General features: G+C 46.1%; 1 protein-coding gene across 2 annotated transcripts in view; it reads right to left on the reverse strand.

Annotated features, from left to right (window-relative positions):
- DOP1B (DOP1 leucine zipper like protein B) overlaps window positions 1-22,409 on the reverse strand; it is a 176,758-nt gene that overhangs the window by 52,357 nt on the left and 101,992 nt on the right. For both annotated transcript variants that reach the window (XM_088443167.1, XM_088443166.1), the window contains exons 9-18: window positions 20,693-20,807; window positions 18,432-18,552; window positions 17,471-17,590; window positions 15,328-15,427; window positions 13,756-13,947; window positions 12,583-13,246; window positions 10,972-11,243; window positions 8,395-8,547; window positions 7,505-7,605; window positions 6,267-6,457 (exon numbers count right to left, since the gene is read on the reverse strand). In XM_088443167.1, coding sequence (XP_088299293.1) covers window positions 6,267-6,457; window positions 7,505-7,605; window positions 8,395-8,547; window positions 10,972-11,243; window positions 12,583-13,246; window positions 13,756-13,947; window positions 15,328-15,427; window positions 17,471-17,590; window positions 18,432-18,552; window positions 20,693-20,807 — 2,029 coding nt within the window. The remainder of the gene's footprint in view (window positions 1-6,266; window positions 6,458-7,504; window positions 7,606-8,394; window positions 8,548-10,971; window positions 11,244-12,582; window positions 13,247-13,755; window positions 13,948-15,327; window positions 15,428-17,470; window positions 17,591-18,431; window positions 18,553-20,692; window positions 20,808-22,409) is intronic.

A 22,409-nucleotide genomic window follows, 5' to 3' on the forward strand; every position in this document is an offset into this window, starting at 1 on the left:
GTGCTACCGGTGGGACAAAAGGAGGCTGAACTCCCTGAGAAAAAATTCTGACATCTGGTAATGAAGCAATCTTTATCTGGAACCAGATTGACAATGCAGAAACCTGCACTCTCAAAGTGGCCAGGCGGAGACTAAGGTCCAGCCTGGAGAAAAGCTAGTACCCGGGAAACCCTAAACACCTTAGGATCATACTTCCTGTGGGAACACCATTGACCAAAAGAATACCAAACTCTGTAATAGATGTGGGCAGAGGCAGGCTTTCATGCCCTAAGCATCGTTTGAATCACAGAGCTGGAGAAACCATTGGCTCTTAAGATGGAAGATTCAAGAGCCACGCCGTCAAAGCCAGATGAGGCAAGTTCAGATGCCGGCAGGGACCCTGTGTTAACAGATTCTGCCATAAAGGAAGAGGATATGGAATGTCTATGGATAAATTCTGTATGTCAGTGAACCAATGACGTCTGGGCCAAGCCAGAGCTGCTATTATTACTGTTTCGCCTTGCTGCCTGCATTTCCTGAGGACTCTTGGGAGGAGGGAAATTGAAGGAAAGAGATACACCAGCTTGAAGTCCAATCTTACTGCCAGTGCATCCAGGTGCTGCTGATGGGTCTCTGGACCTGGACCCGTACCTGGGGACCTTGTGGATGTGACGTGATGCCAAGAGGTCTATGTCTGGTAGACCTCATCTGTTCATCAAGAGCTGAAACACGAGTGGAGAGACCACTCTCCGGTGTGTATGTCCTGACGACTTAGGAAGTCTGCTTCCCAATTGAGGACCCCCGGTATGAATGTTGCCAAGATGGCCAGAAGATGACGTTCTGCCCAAATCAGAACCTTTGTCACTTCCTTCATGGCTGCATGACTTTACGTGCCTCCCTAATGATTGAGATAGGCCACTGTAGTCGAGTTGTTGGACTGGATCTGGACCGGCTTGCAGTGGAGCAGGTCCTGGTGCCATGATGAGTGCTTTATTCCGTGGTGAGAAGCACCCAATTTGGAATCCAGAATGGGCACCATTTGTCCAGATGATCCTTTATCAGCCACCACAAGAGGGAAAGACGAACCTCTGGAGTGAGAAGTATCCTCTGGGACTTCATTAGCTGATACTGTCCATTCCACCTGGAGAGAATCAATCTTTGCAAAGGCCTGGAATGAAACTGAGCATACCCCACCATGTTGAAGATGGATACCATTGATCCCAGGACCTGCATCGTTGATAATATGGATACCCTTCGCTTGCATAGCAGTTTGCGTACTCGCAATGATAGGGCCGCAATTTTGTCCTCGGGTAGAAACACCCTTTGTACCTGAGAATCCAGAAGTGCCCCAGATGTACCATCTGCTGTGTTGGAGAAAGAGAGGATTTCTTCCAATTGATGATCCAGTCGTTCTTTTGTAGGCAGGCTATGGTCAGTTGAAAAAGGTATTGTAAAAACAACTGGAGTTTGTGCCAATATCAGAAGATCATCCAGACATGGCCTGATTCCCTGACAATGAGATAGGACCTCATGACTGCCATTATCTTGGTAAATACCCGGGAGGGTATTGATAGGCCAAAGGGCAGTGCCTGAAAACAGTAATGGTATAGGACAGCAAACTGTAGAAATGGTTGGTGGGATGGCGTAATAGGAACATGCAGATACGCATCCTGAATGTCCAGGGAAACCATAAAATTCCAAGGCTCCATTGCCAAAATAATTGACTGGAGAGTTTCCATACGGAACTTGGGTACATGGATAAACCTGTTGAGGGTTTTTAGAGTTCGAATAGGGCAATAAGACCCAATTGGTTTTTGAACCAAAAATAGATTGGTATAATAACCCCTTCCTTGTTGCAACACAGGAACCAGGATTATTACCCCTGTCTGCAGCAGGGAGTGAATGGCCAACGCCTTGACCACACCTGATGGAGGATCTGTGCAAAAAAACTTCTGGGGAGGATGCCTCCGGAAAGTGAGGGCATACACCCGAGAGACTTCTCGGCATCTGTTGTTGCTTTATGCCAGTAATCTGCAAACTGAAGAAGTCGGCCTCCCACCCTGGGGTCCCCCAGGAGGAGGCCAGCCAAATCAGGCCGAGGGTTTGTCGTCCGGCTTAGAAGCTGGACGTCTGGCCGGCCCAGACCTCTTAGTTTGTCGCCTGGATGTCCTGCGAAAACTAGATGGCTTGGAGGAAGATTGTTCCTTTGCTCGTCCCTGAGGATGAAAGGACTGAAATGAAAACTACCTAGATTTTATTGTACCCGTAGATGGCAGACCTGCAGACTTTGAAGCTGCCAGAGCAACTATTATCTTATCTAAGTCTGCTCCAAAAAGTATATTTCTATAGAAAGGTAAGACTTCCAGAGCCTTCTTTGATCCTGTATCAGCTTTCCAGGATTTTAACCAAAGGACCCTGCGTGCCACTACAGATGCTGCTGATGCTTTAGAAGCTAAAATTCCAGCATCTACTGTAGCTCCTCCCAAATAGAAGGCCGCTTCCCATATGTGGGAGATATACATTATCTCTTCTCTGGTAGCATCTGGTAGAGAGTCTTCCAATGCCCCCGTCCATTCTTCAACAGCTTTGGCTACCCAGGCTCTAGCCATATCTGGATGAGTAACAGCTCTTGATGATGAAAATATTGCCTTAAGACCTGTTTCAATTTTCCAGTCTGTAGAATCCTTAAGAGAAGATGCGGCTGGAATAGGCAACGTAGCATTTCTTCACATGAGAATCCACATTAGGAGGTACCTCCCACTTAGTACATACAGAAGCTGGGAAAGGATACAACGATGTTAATCTTTTATTCATATAAAACAGTTTATCCGGGTTACCCCATGCCTCTTCCATAAGCTCAGTGAGCTTCTCGGATTTAGGAACCTCTGTTTTGGCCACCTTCCGATGTTTAAACACTGGAGCCTACTTACTAGGGGCTGGTTCATCATCTCGAATATCTAGGATTGATTTAACCACCCTCACCAAAGAAGGAACATCCACTGTGGACGGATGGTCCTCCTCTCCTGAGCTAGACCCTGGAGAAGAACCCTGCTCATCATCTAATTCCTCTGATGATGCGTCTGAATCCATATACTGAACGGACCGATAAAAAGATAACTTTCGCTTAGGTGCCTTATTAACTACCGGTCTGCTTGCAACAGCTTACTGAGCCATACTCTGACTTGAGTGGTCATAAGCATCCATCCAGGAAGGATGTATAGGAGGTGCAAACATAGCACGCTGTGTGTACCCCATAAAAGGAGGCAGTATGGGAGTAGCCATACGATCCACAAACTTCTTCATAACCCCTAGACAAGGAGGACACCCAAGATAGTTCTTGTACACGGGCTGGTATACTGTACTGGTGAGGTACACACAAACAAAGTCCTGAGACCACGAGCCCGCCAAGCAGGCTTTACATGAAACCATCACAGGGGCCTCCCCCTCTTGATTCCCTTTACCCTTTGATATATCAATTATAAAGCGAACATTGCAAAGTAATGTAATGTGACAGCCTTCACAAATAAATGTGAAGTATAAAGAAAAACCTCACATACCTGCAACAGAGGGATAAGGAGAAAAATAGTGATAGTTCTGACAGTCAGAAATAAAAAGAAGTATTAACACAGCAGCTAGCAATCAGTCACATAACGTGTATAATGCATATGCAAATTTAGTTGCACTGGGCTCTGAATCAACTACTCAAAACACGATGCTTGGTAGGATATGGAGCACTATATACCTAGCCCATGGGAGAGGTATACAGGAAGACTGACCCTAAACCTCCTGAGATCAACAGCAGCGCGCCGATAGTGGACTGTGAGCGTCTCGTATACACGAGGCGGGTAGGAGGAGCGACCCAGACGTGTGAAAACCTTTGAAGGGACTGCGTGTGGGTCGAGGGAGGAACTTCTGGAGGACCGCCTACCTCCCCTAAGCTGCAACCACCGGCCGGGTACGCTGGCCTCGTGGCAGCAGAAGCATCTGCTGCCAATCCCCGGCGTCAGACAATAAGGCCCGGGTGGTCCAGTGCATGCTCCTGGCCCTGACTTTAGCGGTTTCCGGTGCGTCTCCTGCACTGGAAAGCAAGGACTGCCACGTGCGATTCCCCGTAAGCGAGGAGTCACCTTACCTGATATATCTGTGCGCCCGGTTGCAGTCCGGGTCCCAGCGGCGCTGCTAGTAAGCTCAGCTGAGACACGCCGAAATCACCAGCCCTGTTACTGGTGTTGCGGCCCGGCAGAGGTAGACGGATTCGCAGTACATGTGTCTTAATTCAGACGCTCAGTACTGCCAACCCAAAAGCATAAAAATTAAAATAAAACATAAAATAAAAGTTTAGGACTGCCTGAGCAGTCTCCTGTTACAAAGGTGCGTCTGAATCCTGCCGCATCAAACAAATAACTGAAGGCCTGTGGCTGGGGGCGGGGTATATAACTGTTTGGTGCATGGATCTCTCCAACCACATTATCCCCGTGGAATCCCTGTGGATCCCTATGGACCCTGAAGAAGAAATATATGTGTATTTTTGCATACATGAGTACAAAACAGGGCTTTGGTATTGTAGAGGCCTCAAGAAATACTACATAATATTCTACACCTTACTCACTGCACAAAAGAATGAAAATTTTAATTTTTCTTTATTAACAGGAGACCTATCTGCTGCGATCTCCCATATTCAACAACAAATAGGTTCATATGGAGGCTGCTTTATTGCAGAATTTACCAAGCTCCAGAATGCCAGCCCTTGTAGCTAACATCTGCAGACGGCAATAGTTTTTGTAGCCCATAGGTTACATTCCACAAAAAGTACCGGGAGAGGGATCCCTTCCTGGCACTCACTGCTCATGCATGTGCAGTCACTTTACTTTTACACATCGCAGGGACGGGTTCCCGTTATAGAAACCTGTCCCTGCATTGTTTCATGATACATGTCTGTGGTGCATAATTTCACATTGCCGTGGAAAGCGGCGATAACAAATTAGAATTATTGGGTCTAAAACCTGATCATTAATAAATAGGCCAATAGGGGCCTTATGTAATAGCCTACGAGATATCAGGTTTAGACCATATTTATATTACACAGCCTCCCCACTAAACCCTCAGTTCGCAGTGTCCCCCAGATAGGATGAAAGAGGAATACAGGCTAACTCACCCCAATTGTGCCCGTCCCTGCATCTCGCACTCTATTACTTAGGGACCTAGGTCTGCGTACACTGTGCTTTCCTTATACCATGCACTGCTCATGGAAACAGGATGACCTATTTTGCCTTAGTAACCTGTGCATAAGTCTCTAATATCTCCCAGTCTGATGATCTCCTGACCTTTGTCTTTAAAGTTTGTTGACCGTTTAAGCACAAATTAGTTTGTGTAATTCAGTGATTATTCCCCGGGTGACTCAGAGATATTATTACTGTGGCCTGTGAGCTGTACATCCCCCACGGAGACCCACATGAGACTAAGTAAACCGGCCATCTGTACACAGGGGCTCTAGAGAAAGCTAATGCGGGGAACATGGACGGCACATGTAGCATCCGTATGCTTCCATGTTTTTCCTATAGTGGGCCCGATTCAGCAAGGATCGCCGATGCCATCGCGTACGCAGGTCTGCTGCGTGAGTATGCTAATAACTGCAATCGCAAAGCACTCGCACGGACAACATGCAGATGCCCACTTCCCCTCCTTCACATCCGTAATACCCTGCAATCCATCCAAAACATCGGAGTACATCGGGTCAGACCGCACTTTATAATTTTCCCGTACGCAGTGAGCACTCAAGCTGCATAGGCCGTCGCAGAGGCTAATTTATGCACGTCCCTGTAACGGCACTAGAACTGCGTTTCTCCGACCACCACCCTCAAACGCTCACTTCCTGTCAATCACTCTGCGAATGCACTGCGTGGTCTCCGTGCGATCGCAGTGAGGCATTCGTGCACGCGCACTGCGGCGCATATGCAGTACGCAACAATCGGCCACCTGCGAACGCGATCGCATCAGCATCCTTGCTGAATCAATCCCAGTGAGCGAAAGATAATGACAACACTTGAGTGTACGCTGTAATGGAAAGATTCTTCCCACAGTTCCATTATTAATTAACTTTTTTGGCCATACTGTGCACTGGGGCAATTAAAGAATTAATAATGCAAAATCTTCATCCAAAATAACGTGGAGACAACACTGAAAGTTACAACACAGTATAAATGTAAGAAATCTGTGCAACGTGCTGAAAATTTGACACCGATTTTACAAGCATTAAAAGAGTAAGAATTGATAAGATTGTGTTGTACCTGAGGAGTTCTTCTGTTTAATGCAATGAATAGACGTTCTCTGAGTCTTTGGATGGAGCAGAAGCAACAGGACAGGTTCCAGAATCCGGGCGACATCATTTAAAGACAGCGCACGCACCAGCCAGCCCTGAGCCGCTGCACCGATAGCCCCATCAGTGCAATTCAAGCTGTCCAGAACCACAAATAGGGACCTGCACATAAGGACGGGTTAGTATAGCAATACTAGTAGCTGAGGGATGTCTAGCTCATCAATGATATTACAGAGTGGATCTAGGAGGAGGGAAGAATCACTAGGACGGAGGGCCCTGCTCGCGAGAGCTTACCAAATGGGCAAAGGAAAGAGTAGGAGTATTGGGAGATAGAAGGGTCTGGCTCATACTTGTCTACTTCTGTATTCTCTCCTCTGTGAGGAGTCCGGAGGAGATATGCAGCTAGCTGGCGGGGAGAGGGGGCGGACACTTTGGGGCAGATTTACCCCACGACTAATTGCCGGCCTAAATTCCCGTGGCGTGGTAAAAAGCTATTCAATCAAATAGTGTTTTTCCCGCACCGTAAAATCGGGACTTGCGCGCGGAAACACACTGATTCCGCGTAAACTGCAGAATCAATGTTTTTTTTCTCGCGCGCGAGGCCGATTTGATCGTTTAGACGCGGATTTTACCTCGCACTTACATGAGGTGCGAAGTAAAGTCCGACTACGGGGACTCGCACGCAGGATCTCGGGGACTCCCGCGCAAGGAATCCCTGCTAATTGAATAGGTCCAGCGCAGCAATTAGAAGTGGGGTAAATACCGCGGCTACTTGAATCTGCCCCTATGCGTGATTAGGCCTTGCCCCCATACACTGTAAAGCTGAGCATCACGGGTGGAACAAGACGGAGCTTGGCCAAAACAACAGGTTTTTCATAGAAACACGTTATATTGGCCCCGCACCCTCTCAATGGACCTGCGATTCTTAGTATTGTCCTCCCTACTTCGCTATAAAGTGAGCAGGACGTGGGAGGACCACTTACCATTCCGGAGGTCTGGGGGACTCCCTGCAAATTCGGGAGTCTCCTGGACATTTCCAGGACAGCAGGCAAGTATGGTATGGATGTGGGATGGAAGACCGGATTTCAAAAAGTAGATCCAATGCCCCCACAGACATTTCCAAAATAATTAAGGCCTTAAAACACATATTGTTAAGCAGAGCAACAGCCTGGTCAAGCGATGGTCTTAGATTAAGTACAAGAACTTCACCTATCGAAGGATCGGTTATGGGACGTGACGCGGCTGCCTTGTATCTCCCTTGTCAGATGCCAAATCACCGAGAACCGGAACAGAGCCTCCAGCCTGATGACCTAAATGATGTGAGATAAAAAAAACAGCGCTGTGACCTGATGGCCAAACTGGTCACCCACATGTGGTCCAATCCGATGGGTTCATCTGCTCAGTGCTTGGACCGAACAGTCAGACACCACGAGGCACAGCAAGGCTATGACTATGCTGTTCGCTAGTCGCTACAGACGGCTCCATCCGGTTTCCAATTTACGTCTAAAACAAAACTTCTAAAACTTGTGGCTAAAGTCTGTCAATAGATCAAAAATCTAGAGATTAAAGAATGCAACAAGAGGTAAGTGAATTGTAGCAAATAAATAATTAAACATAGAGTACTTGTATTTCATTGTGTATGCCGTACTATGCAAATCGTCATAGAAGGAGGCTACAGTCCTATAGTTACTGGCTCAGATCACAAGTCTTTTCAAGGTGACAGACGCGTTACAGTAGGACAGAAGTCTTATGCTGGGTACGCACTGTAAAATAGTTGGGCCAATCAGCTAAGTCTCTGCTGGCCGATCTGATTATTGCACAGTGTCTATGCAGCAGCCGCAGCCGATAGTCGTTCACAAGGCCATCGGATCGGCTCCCGACATCAGGAGTGCTGCGCCACGAGCCAATATCATGCAAAAATGTAGTGTGTACAGTCGTCACCTGAGCGTTCTATAGGGAAATGTATCGCTACAAGAACAAATGGTGGTGTAGTGTGTACAAAGGATATCGGATGTTCTATGGATCGCTTCCGCTGCCAGCAAAATAAAAATCCTGGATGGTTCCTCTGATCTGTCCGGTGTGTAACCACCTATACTCACTTTGTCGTTGTCCAGCAGAGTCTGGCAGATGATCTCCTCGCAGATGTTAGCAGAGGGAGCCAGGCAGTGCAGTCTGTAGAAGAGCTCCACACAGGTTATGTGGTGCTCTCTGGTCTCCATGTTCAGCTGGTCCCACAGCACGTGAGCCACTCTCTGCCGGGAGTGCAATATATTATAATTACTGCTTTACCAACACCACAACGCAGCTCCGCGCCAGAAGCACGTTCATTAATAAAAGCTCACGGTCATTTTGATAAGATTAAAGTTATATGCAAAATAAACGTACCACAAGCCTTTCATGTTACAATGTCTGAGGCAATTTGTATTATTACTTTATATTTACAACCCAGACAATAAGAGGAGTGAATGTTTGTTATTCCAAGTCAGTGTTGACTTTAGACATAGAGCGACAAATGAGTGTTTGACATGACAAGGGAATGAGGACTCTAGACAAGCAGACAAGATAATATAACTGTGATGCGTCACTAGCAGCAGGGACCTGACGCAGAACAGGACTGTGTGCACGTAACTAAACGTGTATATTTGCCCATATGTTAGTAGTACGCATCTCCTACCTGTATGCTTGCTTTCCTGCTAACCATTAGCAATATACATTCTCACCATCTTTATACTAGGTGCAAAATATAAACCCGGAAATGGGGATTTAAACTTACACCCAACTCTGCATAGTCCGCAGTTTGGACGACACACCCTCATAGCTTTGCCTATGCTTGCTGCGCTCGTTACCGGAGCATGCACAGTCCGAATACACGCAAGATACATTCCTCAATCAGCCATGTGATCAACTCCGCATCAGCTCCTCCGTTTACAGCATTCCCCAGAACGTACAAATATTCTGTTATATCTTATGGAACTTAAAGCTGTTGTCATATTATGTTTTGTAAGAGCTGAGAATATATTTGCAGACTGCAAACCTGACGCTAATTGGCCTCTCTCTAGTGGAGGAAGGAGCGCTGGGCCCCAGTCTCTTCAATATGAAGATCCTCATGAATGTGATACATGAATCTACCCTTAGGGCAGCAACGGTGATGGGATTCCCTATGCTGATTCAACACTGCCTATGTACCTTATTACACGGAGCCAAGTGATTAATAATGACGTTATTAGTATGTAATCTTCTCTGTTTTAGGCATAAAATGTATTCACTCACAAAAGTAACAATCGTGTCAGCTACCACCAGGTGTGTGTCGGTCTGTACGAGCACCAGATGCGCCAGGTGTGTGCCGGTCTGTACCAGCACCATATGCGCCAGGTGTGTGCCGGTCTGTACCAGCACCATATGCGCCAGGTGTGTGCCGGTCTGTACCAGCACCATATGCGCCAGGTGTGTGCCGGTCTGTACCAGCACCATATGCGCCAGGTGTGTGCCGGTCTGTACCAGCACCATATGCGCCAGGTGTGTGCCGGTCTGTACCAGCACCATATGCGCCAGGTGTGTGCCGGTCTGTACGAGCACCATATGCGCCAGGTGTCTGCTGGCCTGTACGAGCACCATATGCGCCAGGTGTCTGCCGGTCTGTACGAGCACCATATGCGCCAGGTGTATGCCGGTCTGTACGAGCACCATATGCGCCAGGTGTCTGCTGGCCTGTACGAGCACCATATGCGCCAGGTGTCTGCCGGTCTGTACGAGCACCATATGCGCCAGGTGTATGCCGGTCTGTACGAGCACCATATGCGCCAGGTGTATGCCAGGTATACTTTACATATACTTACACTCATGCTGTTAACTATTTATCTTGCTTGTATAATGCACAGAGTGACTGTGCGCAATTTAACCAACGCAGACGGATGTACAGATGTGTCCTCATGCACTGTGGCTTCCGTTGCACGAAACAGCCCCTCTCAGCGCACCAGATCCTGGGAGCGTCTTGATCGCACAAATAAAACAACTATAAGTGACAAAACTACTTTAATAGACTGCGCTGATCACTTTGATGGGTGACCTTTGTATATCTGTGGGCGAATGAGTCTGAATCTGTATAGAAAGTGCTACGAAGCAGCAGCTGCGGCTTTTTCTGACGCCAAGTCCCGTTGTGCATCATCTGCAACTCTGTACGCGTTTAAAACTAATTCCTGTGCGTATAAAGTTTCAGCCCGGCGTCTGTAGTACACCGTGAGTGGCGTTTTGCGGAGTCTGCTGTGCGAGTAAGATGCAAACTTTAGAGAATAAGACGTTACCCTGCACCTCTCAGAGTGGCTCAGTTGCGCCGGGCATCTCGCGCCGTATGACGTATGGGACACATCTGTAATGCTCACTCTGCTTACGCTCCTGAATGTTTAATTTATATCAGCCTTACCGGTGTAATCCTGTATTGTGTATGTTTGATGGTTGTTTTGTTTATGTAGAATTCTCTATATGTTTATAGGATAAATATAATAAGTGACATCGTCCCTTTAAATATCTTCCACTCTGGAACGTTCTACGATTGCATATAATCTGTGAATGCTGTTAGTGGATAATTAGAGACCTGTACTTCGGTTCTGTGGTATTTTAGACGGTTCTTACAATACAATAAACACATCACAGAGAGACTCCGATGCTAGCAGACCTACCAGGTAGAAGTCAGTCTTCTCTGCAATGAGTTTGAGAACCCCTGGCGAGACAGGCGGAATGGTGACCATCTGCAGCTTTGTAAAGACGGCGTTGTACCCGGACATCTTAGAGCGTTTCATCCTGTCTTCCATTACCAGAGACAGGGACTGCGAGTGATTGGTGACTTCCAATAGGGTGGAGATGGCCATGTTCTGGATGTAACAATCCTTCACACAACAGCAAATGGTCATCAGGGACTTGAACCATAGAGGGAAGCTGGCGTCACTAGACCCTGACACAAATCAGAGACAGGTAGTTACTGGACTATGCTTAAAGGCTGGGACTGTCCCATGTTATTGCAATGTAGAAAATGGACTTGCACATAGCTCTAGAATGGTGATATAAAATATAATTATAAGCCAAAGACATTTCAGTACGACCTGTCCAGAGCAAGTCAAAACCGTTATAATTTCCGTACTACAGACCTTTTCGGGATCGATTCGCATGTCCGGCAGTTCAAATCCCGACACTGCAAGACCGGCAGTGAAGATCCCAACAGGTAAGTATTTTAAGTATACACTAACCTTACCCCCCCTAACCCTCCCTTAGGGGTGCCTAACCCTAACCTCCCCCCCAAGTGTCTAAACCTAACCCCCCCTTCCCCGCAGCCTAAACCCAAGTCTCCCGGGGTGGTGCCTAACCCTAACCTCCACCCAGGTGTGCCTAACCCTACCCCTCCCGGGGGGGTGCCTAACCCTGCCCCCCCCCCCCCGGGAGCCCCTAACCTAACCCTCCCACCTGCGGCTGTCTGCACCCGCGCCTGGCTTACCTTCGATCGGTATGCCGGGCGTCGGGCTCCCGCCGTAGGTAACATGACAGGCAACGGGATTTCGATGCCTGTCATTAGACACTTTCCGAGATTAGACAGTCGGGAAGCCCGGGGTCGGCATTTCGACGGTCGGCTTCCTGACTGCATCCCACCTTTTCATACTGCTGGTAAAAAATGTCCTTGTTTTATACTACGGTTTTTTTTTTGTTTTGTTTTTTTCTATACTTTTATAAAAGCCCAAAACTCTTGAACACTTTAATATGTAACAGTGTGATGGACAGTGAGAAATAATATGCAGACTGTAACTATGCAAGGTAATGGGTTTAAAACCAGAGGAAGTCACACAATACTTCTGCTGCTTTACCACAATAAAGGGGACAATCTTAGCCGGAAATCTGAAAATTGAAAGCTGTAGATTAGCTAATGAGGCCTAAAAAGTCTTTATCTATATGTATCTGTATTCCCAGGATTTAAGGACATGATGTAACATAAAAAGTTAATAAATGAAATTTCTAAGATAGGGCACATAAGGGAAGAGTTGCAGGTGTGTGAGAAGGGAACGCATGGGGGAAAAGCAGTGGACGGGGGATGCTGGCTCCAGGTGCTGACAGAAGGGAATACTGTAGTTTCTACATCGGAACACCGCTGATTTTGGAGGATAAAAGAGGCTGTGTCTGGTATCAGGCAGCCAGTGAGAGCTGCAAGAGTGGGGGCAGGGCCTCTTTCCAGCTCTCACTGTAAATGTTAATGGTGTTTTCATAACATATATGTTTTGTAATAACCTCGCTCGAATACCTCTTACCAGGCACTTGGAATAGTGTGGAATATAACTGTTCAGTCTCTTCTTCTGACAGATAAACAGGGAACGTGGCACAATCCAGTAACAAGTGACAGGCGGCAGCAAAAGCCTCCCGGCAGTCTTCAGACATCTCCCCCATGTTCTGGATATAGCGGTCAATGTCCCACTCCTCATCTGAGCCTTTGTTTGCTTTCCTACTGGGGGTGCGGGATGGAGAATAGTTCACCTTATTGATTTTCTGTTTCGACGCCGGCGGCCTGGGAGTGAAGAAGTCCGTCAGCATCTGCTTGAACTGGGGCACGGTGATCTGTTTTGGCTCCCAAGGCCCTTTCTTCTTTATAGGCGCGGTAGTCACTGCATTCACCCCGGGACTCACCCCACCGTTCTGTGTCTGTAGTTGTATGCCAAACAGATGCCTGCTGGCAAACTTGGCCACCAGATCCTGTATGTAGTGCAGTGTCCTCTGTACACTGCCCCCCTTCTTCCAGATATCGCCCTTATCAGGGCATACCCTGGGCATTCGCAGATATCCAGACAGCTCCGGGGAGGACGCACTGAGGCCGATTCCGCTATCCTCCGATTTCAAAGGAGGAAAAACAGGTTCTTCCACAATCTCTGTCTCGGCTTCATCATTTGCTTTAATTTTCTGTGATTCCTTTGATGGACTCTGCAATGAGAAGAGTCAATGCTGTATAGGATATCTATATCTATCTATCTATCTATATATATATTTTTTATATATATATATATATATATATAAAGCTGAAGAGTGATAAAAATGATGTCACGTTAGCATGTAATGACACTTGCTATAACTGACCCCTCCCACCAGTGTCATTTCCAGAGAGTCTCGGCAAAACACACATCTATAGTTTCCACACACTTCTGTTATTTCCCATACTTATTATATAACCACCTAATGATGAAAACACAGACACTCCTGATAATCACCCAACAACAAAAAATGTATAACAGTAAAGGAAAAAAGGCACCGAGGGACGCTCACATCACATACAGAAATATAAAACACACTGTAGATGAGAAAAGGGGAGGACGTTTCAAAAAGTACAATAGTGCTGCTAATCCATAATTGGCACCAAAACCGCAGGGACAGCATGTGCAGGTGGAGAGTAGACGAATGCAATCAGTAAACACAGCAATGATTTATCTACGTACACTGTCTGGGCTCATAGACTCCATATCCAGGTAAGCTGGCGGCATCTGCACTTTACTAAGGACCTTGAAACAGGTCTTCAGGGCCTGAGTCAGCTCCGGAAGGCTAAGCCTGTCCATGTTCTCAGCCGTGGCCTGAGCCATGTAACTCAGCATCTGGGGCAGGTACTGCGTCTGCACTTCCGAGTACAGTTCCTGAAATAGGGGGGAAAAGAAATAAAATAAATGACACTGATCATTAGTTCATCACGTTTACACTTCTCTATCACTTATAACAGTAAACACATGGGAGCATAGGTCACAGAAGGGGGCATGAATATGTTGTCTTAATGTGACATTAGGATTATTACTCTTTGTACAGCTTTGATGGTGATTTAATCCTTGTTACCACCCCCACCCTCCAATCTATACAACGCTCAGATAAGAAAATAAACAGATTCTGCTCCAGAGGTGATCGCATGGGTGATGTCAGCCGAAGTTTTCAGTAATGATTATCATTACTGCCTCGCAGCACTGAGGCCGTGGGTTCAATTCCCACTACGGCCCTGTGTGGAGTTTGTATATTCTCCCTGTGCTTGAGTGGGGGGTCTCCTCCGGGTTCTCCAGTTTCCTCCCACACTCCAAAAAATATACTGGTAGGTTATTTGGCTCCCAACAGCATGTGGTAGGGAATATGGAGTGTAAGCTCCACTCCGGCAGGGGCTGATGTGAATGGGCAAATATTCTCTGTAAAGCGCTGTGGAATATGTGTGCGCTATATAAATAACTGGTAATAAATACTAATATATAAACACACCTGTCACTGGTTAGACATAAATTTAGGATCTAGGTTCCAACAAAGCAGTGAATGAGTAGAGGTAAAAGAAGGCTCCTCTTGCTGAGACGAAGTATCATTCACTGATAACGTGTTATGGCATACAGAGCATTTGTAGGGATTCTGAATATGTACACGTATGATTGTAGGGACTACAGCACATGAGATGCCTGGGTTGTATATATTTTTATACCCATACCAGGTGCGAGTCCTCACATCTTATTATTGTATATTGGGTTAAAGCGCAAGCACTTGTCATATACCTTCTAAAAGAGGACAAGTGGAGAAGTTGCCCATAGCAACCAATCAGCTCCTAGCTATCATTTATCTAGTACATTCTATAACATGATAGTAAATTCTATAACATGATAGCACATTCTATAACATGATAGCACATCCTATAACATGATAGCACATTCTATAACATGATAGCACATTCTATAACATGATGGTACATTCTATAACATGATGGTACATTCTATAACATGATGGTACATTCTATAACATGATGGTACATTCTATAACATGATGGTACATTCTATAACATGATAGCACATTCTGTAACATGATAGTACATTCTGTAACATGATAGTACATTCTGTAACATGACAGCACATTCTATAACATGATAGCTAGAAGCTGATTGGCTGCTATGGCCACACCTCCGCCTGTCCTCTTTAGGTGCGTTATATCTCCCCGTTATCGTTTTAATAAATGCCGGAATGGAGCAGAGCACGTATAAGGTCTGGGAGGGTCATTACCAGGGGAATGACGTCCAGCAGGAAGACCAGCAGCGTGCAGATCTCAGACACAGAGGGGGCGCTGCCCACGTACTTGGCGTCACCAGAATCCCCATCTTGTCTATGAAAAGATAAAGATAAATATTTCATTCATTTTACAGTATCAGTCACTTTGATGGCATAATGACAGTAATATTGTTAATTACAATGAATAGAAACAAAAGCCCGGGTGTATGCAGATAATGATTTATACAACAGAAATGTACAGATGTGTCCTTCTACACCGAGCCTTAATGCGCCATTACTCTGGAATGTGCGTCTTAGTCGTAACGCAATGTGACAAACACTGCTACACGAGAAGACTGCACTGATCAATGTGATGCGCAGCACTTGTATATCTGTGTGTGACAGAGTCTGAATCTATAGAACGGAACTCAGCATGGAATAAATCCGTGGCCTGGTATCGCTTCGTGAAGTGGTTTTGTCACATCGCACTGCAACGAAGATGCACGTTCTAGCCTAAAATACACAAAAGACATTCGACGCAAGCCGAGTCCGCGGCACCTGGTGCACCGGGAAGGGCTGTTTGGTGCGTCTGCGGCAATAGTGTATGAGGACACATCTGTAAAATGTCCATTTTTATTTAATTTTAATATAAAAAGTATTCTGTGTATGTTGTAACCAACAGCATTGAATGAGATATACGGGGTGTAGCGGCTTTCACCAGATGAGCTGAAGTATCTAGTAAATGGCTAACCACCTGTGTATGGGCAGATGGATACTGTCATGTACAGCTACAATCTCCTTATAAGATTTGTACACAACCCCTGTAATATCAGCTGACAACTTACGCAGAGATTATTCATAGATAATAATAGAATAAGAACGTGTGGATTCTATGTCTGTGCTGAATTTGCTTTGGACCATGTATACAGTATGTTACACCCTTACAGTGGCTGAGTTAGCACTCTGTATAGGGTTCAATAACAATGAAAGTGTATAAACCATCCAGGAATTTCTAGTTTCAGATAAGACATACAGAGAATGATGGGCAGGGCAGCCAGATTTAGCCGTCACTATAAGCCTGGATTACACGCCATATGCCGTCACTGTCTCCAGAGAAGGGATAATGTGGTATCCGGACTGTAGATAGACAGTTAAAAGGTCGACAATGTCTAGATAGACACCAGATGTTAGAGAGGCAATAGGTCGACAGGGACAGTAAAGGACAACATGGAAAAAGGTTTACACAAAAATGGTCGATACTTTTTAATTTTTTTTTAGGGTCAGGGTTATGGTTAGGCACTTACCGGATGGTTAGGCACTTACCCGACTTTTAGGGTTAGGCACCAGGAGGGTTAGGCACTTACCGAGAGAGTTAGGGTTAGGCACTAGAAGGGACAGTTAGGGTTTGGTACCGAGGTTAAGATTAGGGTTAGGAAAAAAAAAAAAAGAAAGTGTTGACCATTTGTGTGTAGACCATTTTGTACGGCATTGTTTTCACCCTGCCGACCATTTTGTAAATCTTGACTTTCTTCCATGTCGACCTTTAGTGTATCGACATGGAACTGTCTATCTTTTATACCATAACCGAATAACGTTTGCAGGAAGTGATGCCTTTGTGTTGTTCAGAGGTGATCAACCAGCTCCAGTGTTCCAACATATGCCAGTTTCTGGCTGGCACTGCAGGCTGGAACTGGTTAGTTCCACAATGGCTGGAGTGTAACAGGTTGCCTACCTCTGTAATGGGGGAGCTGTGATATCCAGATTGTGAAAGCTGAGACCCTTAAGGAGCGTACACACTAGACGATATGCTCCCTGAGCGATATCGTCTAGTGTGTCCCCGGCAGGGTGTGCTCAGTGTCGTTCATGACATTGAGCACACCCGCTGAATGATATCATTAACGATATCGTTCAGCGCCGGGCTCTCTTCCCCCATTCCCCAACATGCAGCAACCTGACGACATCGCCAGGTTGGCCTGCATGTTAACCCGATGAACGATGATGACGAACGACCTGCGGGAAAGTGCGTCGTCATCGTTCATCGTTTTGATGTTAAAAATGGACAATAAAGTGGACGACTAAACGATAACGATATTGTTCAGTCGTCCACTTTAATCGCCCAGTGTGTACGTACCTTTGGAGATGCATTTTCCCTACCAACCTGAAGCTGTGCTCAAAGCACAAAGTCATGTAGTCCCACAGGAAGTCTGAGCTCAGCGATGTCACCAGCAGATTCACCGTCTTCACTATCTCAGAGGCATTTTTGTTTTCTTTAATTGCACTGGAAAACAGGACATATGGTGCCAACAATTAATAATTCACAGGATAGAGAAGATTGTGGCTAGTGATAAGGTCAGTAAAGGCCGGTGAAGAGTTGAAGGCAAGTCAGCCACAACTGCGCTTGTGTAGGGGCTGGTTCTGATTGGCACGAATCTCTGCGCACGGACGCAAACGGCGACTCTTTGTATATACACACTGGCCCGTTCTTGCAAATCTCCGTCCTATTCTGAGTCTTACAGAACTCACTTCGGATCAGTCTTTCCTTGAAATTGCGCATTTCGGGGAGGTAACGATGAACCGCCTGACTTGTGGGACTGCTGTGGGTGTATCTAAAGCTGTGTGCTATTGTGAGTCCTGTGTACAGGGAAGGGAAGCCTGTGTCTCTTAGCCCAGTATACAAATCACTGTATATGTGGCTCCTGTTACATAAAAAATAAAAAAAAAACAGAAACGATACTGTTGTAGCACAGACTAACTTGGCACATACAACAACCTGCATACATAATACAATGCACTTACTGAACAAACAATCCCATGTACATTAATCAGCAATTGATTGGTACATTTTACCGGGAAAGTGGCCTCTGATGCATCAGCCACAAAATTGTCCCCATTGCATTTTCCTCAGGAAATCCCCCCCCTTCCCCTCCCCTCCCCCAAACCTGCATCTCAAAGCCACCGCCTAGGCGCAGTACAGGAAGCTGCAGTGGTGACAGCGGTACTCCAAGCAATAGAAGTATCTCCGCTGCATTTGTGTCGGGTTAGGCAATGAATAACAATTAAAAGACCTGATATTCATACAGGAAACACTAGAGAAAAATCTCCATGGCTGCCACTAATACCTTATGAGCTGGCTGCCAGTCTGAGTGTAGCTCAGCTTTATATCGGTCCCCAGAGCATCCTTGCAGTATGCATAAAAGGCTCGGATCACTTCCAAGAACAGATCTCCCACCACCGGTGGTCCTGAGCGGATAACAGGAAATGGAAATTAATGCATCATCATAGATATACTGTATAGAAGTCGTCCTTGACGCTCTTGTCTCTTTCTGTCCTCAGTCTCCTGCCAAGCCCAGGCACAGCACACCATCAGACTAGGCCCCTCTCTTACTCAAGACGCAATTGAAAGTTAATTCACTTCCTCATCATCTCCTGCCCCAATTACTGCAACCTTCTAGTTGTCATTCCCCTCACCCATCCCCACCGAATGCTGCTACATATGCTGAATGTAAAAGACAATGTCTTCATTCTAATATGAAATGTATTCTTTGTAACACATGATTCTTTTTTTAGTGAGCCATTTTGTGTAGTTATTTTTCTGATTTTCATGCCAAAATTGACCACAAACGGTCACTGACCAGCTCAGAACAACAGTGCCCGGGAACACCAGGTCAGAACAACAGTGCCCGGGCACACCAGGTCAGAACAACAGTGCCCGGGCACACCAGGTCAGAACAAAAGTGCCCGGGCACACCAGGTCAGAACAAAAGTGCCCGGGCACACCAGGTCAGAACAACAGTGCCCGGGAACACCAGGTCAGGACAACAGTGCCCGGGAACACCAGGTCAGGACAACAGTGACCGGGAACACAACAGCAGGACAACAGTGACCGGGAACACAACAGCAGGACAACAGTGACCGGGAACACAACAGCAGGACAACAGTGACCGGGAACACAACAGCAGGACAACAGTGACCGGGAACACAACAGCAGGACAACAGTGACCGGGAACACAACAGCAGGACAACAGTGACCGGGAACACAACAGCAGGACAACAGTGACCGGGAACACAACAGCAGGACAACAGTGACCGGGAACACAACAGCAGGACAACAGTGACCGGGAACACAACAGCAGGACAACAGTGACCGGGAACACAACAGCAGGACAACAGTGACCGGGAACACAACAGCAGGACAACAGTGACCGGGAACACAAAAGCAGGACAACAGTGACCGGGAACACAAAAGCAGGACAACAGTGACCGGGAACACAAAAGCAGGACAACAGTGACCGGGAACACAAAAGCAGGACAACAGTGACCGGGAACACAACAGCAGGACAACAGTGACCGGGAACACAAAAGCAGGACAACAGTGACCGAGGAAGCCCGAAGTAGGACAACAGTGACCGGGAAGAATGGGGCAGAACAACAGTGACCATCAACACCAGGGCAAAACAACGGTGACCCAGAAGACTTGGGCAAAACAGTAGTGACCAGGAACACTGGGGCAGAACAAAACAGTAGTGACCGGGAACACAGAGTTTTTACTCTATTGGTCAGTGCCCCCCCAAGATAGTCCCCAAGATGTTAGATCACCATCCTGTTTGTAAAACTACTGTGTGCTATAAACAATTAATCATAATTAACCATATTGTATTATTTTGTACATGTACAGTAATAACATTATTATTAATAAAGTGCAGTCGTGGCGTGCACACAGCGAGAGCAGTCACTTATATCCTGGCAAATTGATTTGAGATGCATTAGACCACGGATTATTGGGCTGTGATGATAGTAAAACACCCTCACAGAAGATTTATACATAAATCCCAATAAGTTTTATGTTCAGTAATCACACATTAGATAACAATCACATCAATAAAAATAACAATAACAGTAGTAATAAATAGTCCCTAACTGTTACTTTATATGTGAGACCCCTCTATGTAGATCTAATAAAACATATATCATATAGCTATGTATCTATGCCCTGCTCTGGGATACAGTCAGTATAGCAACGTGTACTTGGATACAAGATGGCAGAGGTGTAATCTGTATGATACAAATGCCACTTTGGATTTATAGCAAATAGAGTTCTCCAATCCAGTGAAGAATAAGACAGTGGGAGAGGAGTATATGTTGTGACCGCGGACAGGATCAAAGTTCTCCAATAGCAGAACAGCAACAGCGTGCCCACCGAGTGCCCGGCCAGGCAATCTTACTGGGGACTGGTGCAAACCTCCGGATCTTTACATTAGATGGCTTTTAGACCATGATATTCCCCAATCACAGAACACAATGTAATTGGCATGAATACATTTGAATACTAAATAAAGTTGTTATTAATAAACAAATGTTATTTAGTGGCCGCTCACATTACCTATCTCTGGCTTGTCCAGAAGACTGACCAGGATCCGGAAAGGCTTCAGATAAACCTGCAGGCCCTGCTCAGAGTCTGAGTACAGGATATTCTGGTGCAAAATCTGCATTAGAGCCTGGAGACAGAGACAGAGAAACAAAGATGCGGGTTTATTACTGATAATACACAATAAAAAGGCTATTGTCTTGGGATGAGTGTGATGTGGACTGACTAGTACCCCTTTCAGACATCTCGAGATTCCCGGGAATGTGGCCAGCCTCAGCCAAATTCCCAGGTAGCCACCCCTGCAATCGACCAGGGTTTTTCCCGGGAAATTACCCTGCTTCTGTCTGAATGGTGCTACCCGGGAATTTACTACTCCCGGGTAGCACCAAGCAGCTTTTACATGTAGTTGACAGAGCAGAGCGCTGCTGCTCACCACCCCCAGCGCCGGCCGGCTGTGCCACAGCGGGCCACCTGCACTCCCGCTGGACCACCAGGGAATTAAAATAAATTTAAAAAAATTTATAATAAAAATTTTTTTTTAAATCTGAATTATGATTGGCCGGCTTCCGGCTGATGAATGATGACATCATCATCAGCCAGAGAGGGGATAGGCTAGGAGGAGCAGACGGCAAAGAAGAGGCAGGTAAGCAGAAAAACCCTGCTCTTGTCTGAAAGGGGTCTACCCTAGTGTGAAAGGGGGGTGTCGACCAAATACCAGGGAATTTGCACAGGAGAAATTCCCGGGTCTGAGCAGGAAACTTCCCGGGTTGTATATCTGAAAGGGGTATAGGGGTGTTGCATATTATCCCAAATTTCCAATTGTGAATTCTGGCAGGAATACATTATCTTGAAAACGTTTATTTTTATTCTATGCTGAAAAGGTCCCATCACATATAGATAATGGAGGCAGCCACTTTGTGAGCTGGGAGAACACATCACTAGGCACCAATTATATCACTTTGTGCCACTGATGTTCCTAGCAAATCCATAGGCTGCATTCTCATTGGTCCAAATAATGGCTGCCTGCATTGTTTATAGTTGATGCATGAAAAGTAAATCCTGCGCATTCACGCTATGCCCCAGTCACACACAAGCCACACCCACTGGGGGGAAGGCCGCACTCGCTCAGATCTGGGCTGTCTCTCAGGAATTAGGTGTACCGCCAGGCATGGTACGGTGATGGCCTGTGATCATAATTGCTGGTTAATTCATGCTCCGATTATTATTCCTGGAACATTAGCATTAGGGGGCATATTCAATTAGCCGCAATAAGCCGTTTTCAGCTAAAAAGTTTTGCCAATGACATAATTTCGCCAGGCGAAAACTTATCCCCGTATTGAATTCCAAAGACTTTTCGCCTACGCGGAAAGTCAATGCATTTGTATAGGCGAAAAAGATTTGCCTATGAAAACCAGCGGAAAAAAAGTGCAGAATTGCGTTTTTGGGGTGCAAAGGTGGGAAACCACTCTACACCTTTGGGACAGGCCCCCCCAAAGGGGGCAAAAAAGTACAAAGTTGGGGTACAAACTTAAAAACTAGCGAAATAAGCTTTTGGGGGTCTGCAAGTATGGGGGAGGTGGTTTTTTGATTGCAGGTGCTTGCTGAAGGTGCGTTTTTTTTTTTTTTAAACTTCACTTTTGTGATTTTTAACCATGCTTGCACCCATTTTCATGTACCCCAAATTTGCTGGGACTAGTTATTTTCTAAAAAAAAAACCTGGTAAATGCTATTC

The sequence above is a fragment of the Taudactylus pleione genome, unplaced genomic scaffold (genome assembly GCF_031769625.1).
Source record: "Taudactylus pleione unplaced genomic scaffold, aTauple2 ptg000327l, whole genome shotgun sequence".
In the NCBI taxonomy this organism is placed as follows: domain Eukaryota; kingdom Metazoa; phylum Chordata; class Amphibia; order Anura; family Myobatrachidae; genus Taudactylus; species Taudactylus pleione.